The sequence below is a fragment of the Hippopotamus amphibius genome, chromosome 17 (genome assembly GCF_030028045.1).
Source record: "Hippopotamus amphibius kiboko isolate mHipAmp2 chromosome 17, mHipAmp2.hap2, whole genome shotgun sequence".
NCBI classification, from domain to species: domain Eukaryota; kingdom Metazoa; phylum Chordata; class Mammalia; order Artiodactyla; family Hippopotamidae; genus Hippopotamus; species Hippopotamus amphibius.
In genome coordinates, this window is record NC_080202.1 from 21357614 (window position 1) to 21371118 (window position 13505).

Genomic DNA, 13505 nt, shown 5'->3' on the forward strand with positions numbered 1-13505 from the left:
GCCCACGCGCAGAAATGAAGACCCAATGCAGCCAATAAATAAAAAAACTAACTAAATTTTTAAAAAAAGAATTGCTGCTGAGAATTCTGAACTTAATCTGATTCCTTCATAAGGCAGTCTTGATTTTCTCTCTGAAAACTTTTAGAACTTGATGTTGATCTTTTTCTTGTTGTTGTATTTCCCTATATGTGTCCACGTGAGGCTATTTATTTATTTACTTATACTGTTGACACTTTATGATCCTTTAAAACATCTCCCGTTACCTTTGGGGCTCAGCCTTATCTCCATTCCCTCAGCTCCATTCACATCCTTTTCTCCCTAAAGCCCAGTCTTGAAATGGAAAGCCTGTGGCTTCAGAACTAGTATGTAGAGTCTGGAGGAAAACCCACTGAGAAACTCAGTGGACTTGTTTTTCTAAGCTGTGTCCACCCTCCTCCAGGGCAGTGAGTCTACTTTATAATTGACTGCTTGCAACACAGGAGAATGGGAGTGAGTATAAGGAAGTAGGGGAGGGAGGGAAGACACCTTGTAATTCCTCCAAATATCTCTTACACACAATGTCATGCAAAAAGGCAGCGGGCCCACGGGTGTTAAGGAGATGTCTAGCAAGATCTCATGCTCTGAAACACAGTGACTTGGTGTTCATCCTGGGCTCTTGATGAAACAGGACAAAGATGTAACATGAAAGAGATCTGGGTCTGGGGGTTTGAGTGTGCATTTGGGTGTTAAAGGATGTGGTAGGGTTGGGATATGAAATTTGAGGAAAAATGGAATTCCAGCAAATTCAGGAGTCTGAACATGGAAGCTACAAGTCTCAAGGTCTCATGTGCTATCCTGAAAAAAACAAAAAAGGAATAAAACTTGCATGGTTTGATGGCTGCAAGTAAGATGGGTGGGATTTACAGACGGAGTGTTACCGAACCAAAATTCAGGTCTGCCCCCTCGCTTGCAGTAAAGCCAATCTACTGACCCTGGATTGTGGTGAAAGAAAGGGCAGTGTGTCCTGGAAGGTGCCATACAAGGGGTCTGGGACAGCCAGGGATCTGAAAGCCTGAACTCCCAGATGGGTCTCAGCAACGCCTTTGTAAAGGCAAGGTGAGGAGGGGAGTCTCAGGGGATGGGATCAGCTCCTGCGCAAGTCTCACATTGGTTGATGGTGAGGATGTCACAGGGGTTAACATTACAAATCCTTAGGCTCCAGGAGGCCTGGGGACTATGTGCTCGTGGTCATGAAGTAGTTAATTCCCTCCATTTGGTGGTGATGTGAGTGTCTGTAACACAACTCAGGAAATGTGCACCAGATGCTATTATGTGGCTATTTCAGAGAGGAACTGAAGCAGAGGACGTGGGAGAGGGGTCTGTCCCGGGAAGGCCCCATAGGGTCCTGCTCAGCTCCCGGAGGACGTCTAGGAATTCCCAAGGCCTCCACTCCCTCTTCTCCCTTCACTGTTCATCTGTGTCTCGTGGCTGTTGCAGACACCTGTCCCTTTCAGATGATAATATGTCATGAGAACTTAGCAAATCCCCCAATCTGTGATGGTCACTTGAGTACCAGAAATCCACTTATTTTAGGGACATCATTTTGTCTTGTTTCTCACAAATAAATAAATGTTTTAATCCAGTAGGTAAAGTGCTCCTCACTTCCAGGTGCATGAAAAACACCTGGGGAGCTTTTCTGGACCCCAGCATTGGAGATTCCACAAGAGTGGGTCTGTGGTGGGTTGAAGTGTTTGCAAGGCGCGACTTTTTTTGAGTCTCACTTTCTCCATCTGCGGCATGGGGGACCCAGTGGAAGGAAGCCCACAGGTTTGTGAGCCTTCAGTGAGATGATGGGTGTGAAGTCCAAGCACAGGACCTGCCAGGCAATGACATGCTTAACAAAGGTCAAGTTTTGTCATCATTATTGGAGAGAGTCCCTCCTTAACAATCTTGCAGCATCTATTATTGCAATGCCTATCCAGTAAGAATCTTACAGGCCATAATTACCCTCTGCTTCATGCTGAAAACTCAAAGTGCTAGAGTAACAAGTAGATTATACTGTGTTATACAGTTTGTGCTAGTTAAATTTCTTTACTGTGGTGAGACTTCTTTGCCTTATATTCCCAATTGGAATACATCCCAAGGGGAGTATGGGACTATATACAGCTTGAAATAGTCCATTAAAAACTTAAGGGGGAGGGATAAATTAGGAGTTTGGGATTCACAGTTACACACTTCTATATAGAAGACAGAGAAACAACAAGGACCTACTGTATAGCACAGGGAACTATATTCCAAATCTGGTAATAACCTATCATGGAAGAGAATTTTAAAAATAATAGATATGTATGTATGTGTATAACTGAATCACATTGCTGTACTGCTGAAACTAACACAACATTGTAAATACTTCAATAAAAGCATAAATAAATAAAATTTAAAAACATTTAACTTGGGGACGAAACACAGCAAAGGTACTGGACCAGTGTGTGAGAAATCCATGTCTCCTTCACCATGGGAGGAAGTGTAAACTGTATAGTGTTTTTTTCCCCTTTCAGTTTTATTGAGATATAATTGACATACAGCACTGTATATGTTTAAGGTGTAAAACATAATGATTTGTCTTATATACATTGTGAAATAATTACCACCATAAATTGAGTGAACATCCATCATCCTGTAGAGATACAACAGTAGAGAATAGAAAAAAATACTTTTTCCCTTGTGATGCAAACTCTGAAGATTTACTCTCTTAACTGCTGTCATTTCCAACATGTAGCAGCAGTGTTAATTATCTGCACCATGCTGTATATCACATCCATAAAACACTTATAATTGGAAGCTTGTACCTTTTGACTACTTTCCTCTAATTCCCCTACCCCCCCTCTGCCTCTGGTACCCACAAATCTGATCTCTTCTTCTATGAATTTGTGTTTTGTTTTGCTTTTTAATTAATTAATTAATTAATTTTTATTTTCCTATCAGCTGTGTCATGTCTTCACTGCTGAGCGTGGCTTTCTCTAGTTGTGGAGAGCGGGGGCTACACTTCATTGCGGTGTGCGGGCTTCTCAGTGTGGTGGCTTGTCTTGTTGAGCAGCACAGGCTCTAGGGCGCACCAGCGTCAGCAGTCGTGGCACTGGGGCTCAGTAGTTGTGGCTCATGGGCTCTAGAACACAGGCGCTGCAGTTGTGGCACACAGGCTTAATTGCTTCACAGCATGTGGGATCTTCACAGACCAGGGATGGGACCTGTGTTTCCTGCATTGGCAGGCGGATTGTTAACCACGGGATTTTTTAAGCTTTATTCATGTTTTCACCTTTTCCAGAACAAGGCAAGTACCTTAGCATGCCTTAATTTCTCTTTGGACTTGTATCCCCAAGCTCATGCTACTCAATAGTCCAGTAAGTATCATATAGAATTTTAGTTCTGGATTTTATGCTTGTAGTTTAAAAAATATTTCCATTCATTAGTCGTTTGTATACTCACCCTTACTCCCATATATCTGTATCATCTTTCTGATTTTTTTCTCCTTTTCTTGCTGAAATATTTCCTCCAAGAGTGTTTTCAGAACAGGTCTTTTTGGCCTTGGATGCCTGAGGATTATCTTAATTTTGTCCTCACATCTAAATGATTGCTTACCTGGATATAATAGTCTACGCTTAAATATTTTCTTTAAGACTTTGAGAATATTTCTTTATTATCTTGATGGTTAGAATTGCTGCTGAGAATTCTGAACTGAATCTGATCCTTGATAGGCAATCTCACTTTTCTCTCGGAAAACTTTTAGAACTTGTGGTTTATTTTTTATCGCTGTTGATTTCTTAATATGTGTCCATGTCTGGCTATTTATTTATGTATTTATTTCTGCTATTGACACTTTATGATCCCTCAAACTACCTCCAGTTTCCTCTGGGGCTTGTCCTTATCCCCATCCCCCCACCTCCCCTCAAACCCTGTTCTATCCAGAACCCCAGATCTTGAAATGGAAAGCCTGTGCTTTCGGAACTGGTATGTAGAGGGGAGTCTGAGGGAAAACCCACTGAGGAACTCAGTGGACTTGCTTCTCTAAGCTCTGTCCATCCTCCCCCAACAGCAGTGAGTCTAGTTTATAATTGTTTTTAAGAACTTTTAATGAGATACAGTTAACCGACAGTAAACAGCATATATTTAGAGTGTACAATTTGGTATCCCAATCTCCCAGTTCATCCCCCCTCAACCCTCCCTGCCTTCCCCACTTGGTGTCCATGTGTTTGTTCCCTACATCTGTGTCTCTATTTCTGCCTTGCATTTCCTCGTTCATAGTTGTTAGCATTTGCCTTATGTATTGAGGTGCTCCTATATTGGGTGCATATATATTTATAATTGGTATCTCCTTTTCCTGGATGGATCCCTTGGTCTTTATGTAATGTTCTTTCTTGTCTCCTGTAACATTTTTTATTTTAAAGTCTATTTCCTCTGATGTGACTATTGCTACTCCAACTTTCTTTTGATTTTCCTTTGCAAGGAATATCTTTTTCCATCCCCTCACTTTCCATCTGTATGTGTGGTCTGAAGTGAGTCTCTTGTAGACAGCATATATATGGGTCTTGTTTTTGTATCCACTCAGCCAGTCTGTGTCTTTTGGTTGGTGCATTTAGTCCACTTACATTCAAAGTAATTATTGATATGTATGTTCCTATTACCATTTTCTTCATTGTTTTGTGTTTGTTTTTGTAGGTCTTTTTCTTCTCTTATGTTTCCCGCTTAGAGAAGTTCCTTTAACATTTGTTGTAGGGCTGGTTTGGTGGTGCTGAATTCTCTTAGCTGTTGCTTGTCTGTAAAGCTTTTGATTTCTCCATTGAATCTGCATGAAATCCTTGCTGGGTAGAGTACTCTTGGCTGTAGGTTTTCCCCTTTCATCACTTTAATTATATCGTGGGACTCCCTTCTGGCTGGCAGAGTTTCTGCTGAGAAATCAGCTGTTATCCTTGTGGGAGTTCCCTTGTACGTTGTTTGCCGTTTTTCCCTTGTTGCTTTTAATAACTTTTCTCTGTCTTTAATTTTGTCAATTTGACTACTATATGTCTTGGCGTGTTTCTCCTTGGGTTTATCTTGCCTGGCACTCTCTGTGCTTCCTGCACTTGGGTAGCTATTTCCTTTCCCATGTTAGGGAAGTTTTCAACTGTAATCTCTTCCAATATTTTCTCGGGTCCTTTCTCTCTCTCTTCTCCTTCTGGGACCCCTATAATGCGAATGTTGGTGCATTGAACATTGTCCCAGAGGTCTCTTAGGCTGTGTTCAGTTCTTTTCATTCTTTTTTCCTTATTCTTTTCCACATCAGTGATTTTCACCATTCTATCTTCCAGGTCACTTATTCGCCCTTCTGCCTCAGTTAATCTGCTGTTGGTTCCTTCTAGTGTATTTTTCATTTCTGTTATTGTGTTGCATATCTCTGTTTGTTCACTCTTTAATTCTTCTAGGTCTTTGGTAAACTTTTCAATCTTTGCATCCAGTCTTTTTTCAAAGTCCTGGATCATCTTCACCATCATCATTCCGAATTCTTTTTCTGTAAGGGTGCCTATCTCCTCTTCATTTAGTTGTTTTTCTGGGGTTTTATCCTGTCCCTTCATCTGGTACAAAGGCCTCTGCCTTTTCATTTTCTCTGTCTTTCTGTGGCTGTGGTTTTCAGTTCCACAAGACGAAATACTGCTGATACTGCTTGATACTGCTGTCTGCCAGTGCGTCTAGTTTATAATTGACTGATTGCAAAACAGGGAACTGGGAGTGAGTATAAGGAAGTAGGGGAGGGAGGGAAGACACCTTGTAAATTCCTCTAAATATTATCTGTTACACACTTAAAGTCATGCAGAAAGGCAGCAGGCCCCTGAGTGTTAAGGATGTGTCTTTGATCAGATCTGTGCCATCTGCCTTTTTAAATTTCATCAACTGTGACATAAGAAGGTGTTATGCTCTGAAACACAATGTCTAGGTGTTCATCCTTGGTTCTCCATGAAACAGGACAAAGATGACAAAGCTGCAACATGAACAAGATCTAGGTCTGGAGGACTGAGTGTGCAGTTGGATGTTTCAAGGATTTGGCAGGGTTGGGACATGCCTCTCTGGGATAAGAAATTCCAGGAAAAATGGAATTCCAGCAAATTCCACAGTCTGAACATGGAAGCTGTGACAGTCTCACGGTCTCATGTGAACAACAACAAAAAAAGGGAATAAAACTTGGATGGCTGTAGGTACGATGGGTGGGTTTTACAGACTGAGGGTCACCAAGCCCAAAACTTGGGTCCGCTCCCTCGCACGCAGTAAAGCCTACCTACTGACCCTGGATTGTGGTGAAGGAAAGGGCAGTGTGTCCTGGAAGGTGCCATACAAGGGGTCTGGGACAGCCAGGGATCTGAAAGCCTGACCTCCCAGATGGGTCTCAGCAAAGCCTTTTTAAAGGCAAAGTGAGGAGGGAGTCCCAGTGTATGTGATTAGCTCGTGCAGAATTCTGATTGGTTGGTGGTGAGGGTGTCACAGGGGCTCATATTACCAATCCTTAGGCTTCAGGAGGCCTGGGGACTATGTGCTCATGGTCATGAAGTAGTTAATTTCTTCCATTTGGTGGTGATGTGAGCATCTGTAAAACAACTCAGGAAATGTGCCTCAGGCACTATTATCTGGGTACTTCAGAGAGGAGCTGAAGCCGAGGACGTGGGAGAGGGTTCTGTCCCGGCAAGGCCCCATGGGGTCCTGCTCAGCTCCAGGAGGACCTCTAGGAATTCCCAAGTTCTCGGCTCCCTCTTCTCCCTTCATTGCTCATTTGTGTCTCATGGCTGCTGCAGACACCTGGTCCTTTCAGATGATAAAATGTCATGAGAACTTAGCAATTCCCCAAATTTGTGATGGTCGCTTGAGTACCAGAAATCTAATTTTTTAGGAACATCATCTTGTTTTGTTTTTCACAAGGAAGTAAAGGTTTTAATCCAGTTGGTAAAGTGTTCCTTATTTCCAGGTGCATGGAAAACACCTGGGGAGCTTTTCTGGACCCAGTTTTGGAGATTCCACATCAATGGGTCTGTGTTGGGTTGGAGTGTTTGCAAGCATGAATTTTTCTGAGTCTCACTTTCTTCATCTGGGACATGGGGACGCCAATGGAAGCAGCTCCACAGGCTTGTGAGCCTTCAGTGAGATGAAGGGTGTAAAGTACTAGTAGAGGACCTGCCAGGCAATTGCACGCTTAATAAAGGCCAAGTATTGTCATTAGAATTGGAGAGAGTCCCTGCTTAATAACCTTGCAGCACCTGTTATTGCAATGCCTACTTCAGGAAGACTATTCCAGGCCGTAATTATCCTTTGGTTCATACGGGAAACTGCAACAAGCAGATTATATTTGGATATACAATTTCTACTATTGAAATTATTTTACTGTGGTGAGAATTCTTTGCCTCATGTTCCCAATTGGAATACATCCTGGTGGAGTATCGGACTATGTATGGCTTAAAATAGTGCAATAAAAACTTAAGGGGGGATGAATAAATTGGAAGGTTGCGATGAACAGATACAGACTATTATATAGATAATCGATAAAAAACAAGGACCTACTATATATAGCCCAGGGAACCATAGTCAATATCTTGGAAAAGAATCTCTAAAAGAATAGATGTGTGTGTACGCGTATAAATGAATCACTTTGTTGTACACTTGAAAGTAACACAACAATCAACTATACTTTAATAATACATAAATAAATAAACCTAAAAAATTGATCTTGGGGAAGCAAGACTACACATGTACTGGATCAACGTGTGGAAATCCACATCTCCTTCACTGCAGGAGAAAGTGTAAACTGTGTAGTCTTTTTTTTTTCCTTTCAGTTTTATGGAGAAATACTTGACATAGAGCAGTGTATGTGTTTAAGGTGTGAAACGTAATGATCTGACTGACGTACATCATGACATGACTATCACCATAAGTTGAGTGAACATCCATCATCTCACAGGGACACAACAGTAAAGAACAGAAAAAATGTTTTGTTTGTCATTGTGATGGGAGCCAAGATTTACTCTCTTTTCTTTTTTATAACTGTAATATTTATTTATTTATTTATTTATTGGCTGTTTTGGGTCTTTGTTGCTGCTCACGGACTTTCTCCAGTTGTGGCGAGTGGGGGGCTACTGTTCATTGCAGCGTGTGGGCTTCTCATTGCAGTGGCTTTTCTCGTTCCAGAGCACAGGCTCTAGGCGAGCTGGCTTCAGTCGTTGTGGCACGTGGGCTCAGTAATTGTGGCAGACGAGCTTAGTTGCTCCGCAGCATGTGGGATCCTCCCGGACCAGGGCTCGACCCCGTGTCCCCTGCATTGGCAGGTGGATTCTTAACCACTGCGCCACCAGGGAAGCCTGAGATTTACTTTCTTAACAACTTTCATTTATAACATGTAGCATGTTAATTATCTTTATCATGTTGTATATTATTCCCTAACACTTACTTCTCTTATAAGTGGAAGTTTTTACCTTTTGGCTACCTGCATCTAATTCTTCCCCCCAATCCCACCTCTGCTTTGGTAGCCATAACTCCGATCTCTTTTTCTATGAATTTGTTTGTTTCTTTTTGAAGTATAATTGACTTACAACACGACGTTAGCTCCTGGTACACAAGACAGTGATTCAATATTTCTATTCATTTCAAAATGACCCCCAGGCTAAGGGTAGTTTTCAACTGTCACCATACAAGGATATTACATAATTGTAGGCTGTACTCCCCACACTGTTCATTTCATATATGCCAAGATACCTAGGTGCCCATCAATAGATAAAGTGTGATATGTATATATATATATACACACACACACATATACATGAATATTAATGAACCATAAAATGTATAGTGTTTTGGGGAACAGTTAGGTGGGATATTCCAACTTTACATAAGATGTCTCCTTTGTATGCCTTGTATTTCCACATTAGGACACATAAATATATATATAAATATATATATATATATATAATGCTTGATGTATTTCAAAGCATTACAGAGTGTATGATGTATATCCACAGCAAAATGTTTGAGAACCAAAAACCCCAAACTTGATAAAGCTTCACCTCTTGGATTTGGTTAAATAAATTATAAACCATTTGTGTAACGGAATTTTAGATAGTAGTTGTTTTTTAAAAAGCAAAGAAGATACTAACCTGAAAAGCATTCCAAGACATAATGTGAAAAGAATAAAGCAAATTAATACATATAACTTCATTTCTGGAAACAAAGTATGTATTTCAATATTCACATATGTGTGTATGTAAAAACATAAAAACAGGACGTAGAAAAATACATAGCAAACTGGGAACATTGATTCCTTCCTGGAAGAGTACTCTGGATATGCCTGTATCGTTTGTATTGCTCACCACAAGAATTCATTCCTGTGTGTGTTGTGTGAAAATGAACTTTGACACATTATGTTAACTCACTGATGGTCGTCACGTCTCGGTCACTTTTCGAGAGGAGTTCAGGAGTCCTCTCCTTGCCAAGAGTGCTGCTTCAAAGCATTCTCCCGCAAGCTCTTTGGGGATTTCCAGCCCAGGTCTCAAAATCAAGGCCACGATTCATACCAGCCTGGGATCTGGCTACCTCGGGTTGGGATCAGGGCTTGCCCTTTGCTGTGCTCTGTGCTTCCTGGGGACATTGGTCTCCACCCTGGACTGAGCTCCCTCTTTGGGTACCCTGGTCTCTCCTGCAGACCAAGGGGTCAGTCTTGGGTGCTGGTACCCTTTGCCCCTGCAGAGATTCTGAGATGCTGGGTGGAGCTAACTGCCCTCCTCGCTTGGCTTGCGGAATCTTTCTCTGCTCTTAGGGTGGCTTGTCCAGGCCTCCCCACAGGAGGTCCTAACGTGCTTGTCTGAGCTCTGACCACCAAGGACAAAGCAGACTTTCTCTCCACTCCCGCAGTCATTGGGATTTTACCTGCACACCCCTTCGCAAAGATTTTGTAATTGGGATAAGAAACAGGGTGAGCTCCTACACAGGCCCCTATCGAACCTTTAGTGTCCTTCTGCTGTGGTTCTGCTCACGTAGCTCACCCACACAGGCTTCCGTCCAGGAACCTCTTGGCATGGAGCAGGGCAGGCTCAGAGACCACCAGTCACCAAGATGGACCGTGTCTCCCCACCCCCACGGGCCCTGGTCGGCTTGTGATCTTTGAACATCACTAGCATTGTGGTTCCACCCTCAGCTCTGGCGGTGACTCAAAACGACATTCACCATCCTTGTGTAACCGGACCTGCAGGAGACCCCAGATGGTCCCTGACAATCAGCACCTCGCTTCATAGTTGAAGCTTGCACTCTGAAATTCTAATTTATGAAGAGAAAATTCTTTCCTTCGACCATGATTCCTAAAGTCATCAGAGAAACCAGGATGAAGCTGTGATGCAGCAATGAACGAAGGGCTCAGAAATGTTCCTGAACTCTCCATTTTGGGATATGTATCTCCCAGAAACCACTCCCTAGTCTGAGAAACCAGTTGTGAAATTGAACAAGGAAACTAGAACATCTGAGAGTACGCCCTTGAGAGCTTATCATTTGGATCCTCTGCCTGCTCTACTGCCTCCCGCCGCACCCTCCTTTCCGGTGACCCTGAGAGTATAAAGTGGGGCTGGGCTCTGCCCCTGTATCACATCCAAGGCCAACATGAAGACCGGCACCATCTTTGTCCTGGTGGCTTTCATCGTCATGGGGCTGCAGGTGGCCTGTGCTCAGAGACCTCCTTCCATAGGTGAGGGGGCTGAGGGCATCCTCCCTGAGAGCAGAGAAGGCTGAGCCCAGTGTTAGGCCTGGGGATGGTTTGGCAGTGAAGCAGCCATGTACCCACAGCAGAGTAGAGATTTGGCATTGAGCACACCAAATTCCTTTGATCTAAAGGAGCGATCACCCTGAGTTTCCCACTGTTTTTATCAGATTGGGTTGGGTCTGATTAGAAATTGTGAGTAAAATGTAGGGTTCTCTCTGGTTAGGATGTGTGCCCAGGATGTGCGACTGCAAAGAGAGCTGCAGGACAAACACAGGGTGTGTTGTGAGGTGGGGAGATGGAGCTCTATGTAAGCAGAGAGTTTTCTAATACCTTCTTATAAGGTGGGAAGAAGAGGGTTATGAGTGTGCAGGTGTCCTGTCCCCTGAGACCATGCAGCCTTTGGAGCAGGGAGAATATTTTCCGGAGGCCCAGAGTGTGGGCTTAAGCATGAGAGTGGAGCAGTGGAGGCTGAGGGAGGAGTGCAGAGCACCAAGGAAGCCATGGGAGAGGCAGGAGTCCTGCCAGCGATGAGGGCTTCAGACCTCCAGGATCAGGGGTTTGCTCTTTGTTCTCATGCGTGTGTTAGTGAGCGTTCTACACTCTACAAAAATCATCGTATGTTTCAGGACGACCGAGACCTGGACGATGCCCAAATCTGTTGCTGGCTGTCAGCGGGCGTTGTTCAAACCAGTGCACACGAGATTATATGTGTCCCAGGCCAAAGAAATGCTGCTTATTCGGGGGCAAATGTCTTACCTGCCAAAATCCTGTCTTCTGGGTAAGTGCAAATCAGCCAAGAGTTGGCCAAGGGTGCAGACAACACCCCAGTGGACTTTGCTGGGGCAGAGGGCTGCTCACACGTCCACTTGTCATGGGAGTCCAGACAATTCCAAGAGAAAGGGGTGGGAAACATGGCAGAAGGACAGCTGGCTGCATTATCTACAGCCTTCTCCTAGAAGGGAAGCCCTATGCCAGGACAACCCTGATGAGTTTGGTTGAAACAGGTATCCACAACCTGCGATTCGCAGGTCATTATTAACCAAGGGACTCTCACTTTCCTTCTCCTCCCCCACAAAAGTGGCTCAAGTCTTCCTGGATAAAGGGTCCTCCTGGGAGGAGGGAGGAAGGGCAAGGGAACCCCAAGTGATTGAGTATCTCCTGTGTCAGGCAGGCATTGTGCTGCAATGGAAACAGAAAACAAACACAACGGGTGAAGGAGACAGACCGAGATAAAGATTTACAACCTACTGTGACCAGCGCTTTGTACCGATTTCTCCTAAGATCTGTGGGAGCAAAGAGAGGAGTTACTGGCTATGCTTGGGTGGAGAGGGATTAGGAAAGTTGTCAGAGAGTAGAGAACATCAAGGGAGGGTGTAAAGGTGCATAACATTTGCTGGAAGAAGGCAGGGCAGTTCTGACAGTGGCAGGAAGGTGGGCTCTCTTGGAGATGGGGACGTGATGGGGGTAGGTAGGGTTTGCAACGTCTCGGGGGGTGGTGGAGGGTCATCCCTGCCAGAGTCCAGTGAGGAATGAGCTTCCTGCTGAAGAGTATGAGAGTCTGCTGGAGGCTTCTAAGCAGAGGACATGTCATGATTGAATGTCTATTTTAGAAGGGTGACCCTGGTGACCATGTGAAAGCTGGACCTGTCGCTGAGTGAGCGTGCCTGGAGACCAGCCCCCAAAGATTGCTCATGAACCCATGAATTCGATGCTGAGCATAACAACAAGACCTGCACATCCACTCCTGCCTGCTTCCTGTCCCTGGAATTGGAGCCCTCGAAGATGGAGCTCTCAAATGGTCGAATGATGGCTTTCTAAAGGGCTTGTGCCCAAAATAAACTCTATCTGTGGCATTCTTCGGGCTTTGTCATTCTTCCCACTTAGGCATTCTGGTGGATTCTCTGTGGTCTTAGCAGGACTGCATGTGCACAGTGCAGGGAGCTCATGAATACAAGGCACTCAGGATACCAATAGATGAGAGGCAGTTGCTCCCAGCTAGTTCTTTTCCTCCTCCCATGTCTGTGTCTCTAGACACGGCAGAAGGTGCCAGAATATTTTCTCAAGCATTCTGTGACTATGCCTGTGGTCAAGGAGAAAACATGATGACTCTGTAGCGAATAGCAGGCCAGTTGGAGCAGCCTTTCTTAGGGCGAGAGTTGGAGGAACAGGAGCAGGAGCAAGCGTGGGGATACCCCAATCTAAGGCAACACACGGACATCTAGCAGGACCAGATGCCTAACTCCGGGACAGCGACTCTCATCCTTGGGATGTGGGGCTTTGGGTGACCTGAGTTGGAAATGCCAGCTCCTGTTCTGGAGTGATGAGGAGTCAGGATCCAGTTAGGAGATAGGGTCTGGGGATGGAGCCTTTGATTGCAACTTTACCTGAAGCAGAGGATACACCTTGGTGTCCCAAGGAAGCCCTGACAAAATGATGGTGTGGACTGACTGCTGCAAGCTTTATCTCTCCCAGCTCTCCATTCGCTTCTTTCCACTGATGTCCCCCCACTTGGCCTGCTGAGTGTGGTCTTCCATATGTGTGTGTCCCTGTCCCAACATGGCTCTTGCTTCTCATACAGCACATCTTCCAACCACAGTGTCCCATGGCCTCACCTGTCTGTGCATTGGAATGCGGGCATATTAGCACTGAAATCCCCTGTAACTGGCTGGTCGTCCCCATTCCGCACCCTCCCATGCTCCAGTGTCCCTTGCTCATGTATGGGAATTAGTGAGCAAACCTCCAAAGTATTTTCAATCAACTTCGCCTACTA

The 13505-nt window shown here is 44.3% G+C and overlaps 1 protein-coding gene across 1 annotated transcript; it reads left to right on the forward strand.

Moving 5' to 3' along the window:
• The first annotated feature begins 10561 nt into the window (after positions 1-10561).
• LOC130839660 (WAP four-disulfide core domain protein 18-like) lies at positions 10562-12593 on the forward strand. Its single transcript, XM_057713885.1, has 3 exons — positions 10562-10720; positions 11362-11513; positions 12346-12593. The coding sequence occupies exons 1-3, from the start codon at positions 10636-10638 to the stop codon at positions 12391-12393; spliced, it is 285 nt and encodes a 94-aa protein (XP_057569868.1). The 5' UTR covers positions 10562-10635; the 3' UTR covers positions 12394-12593.
• Positions 12594-13505: the final 912 nt, after the last annotated feature.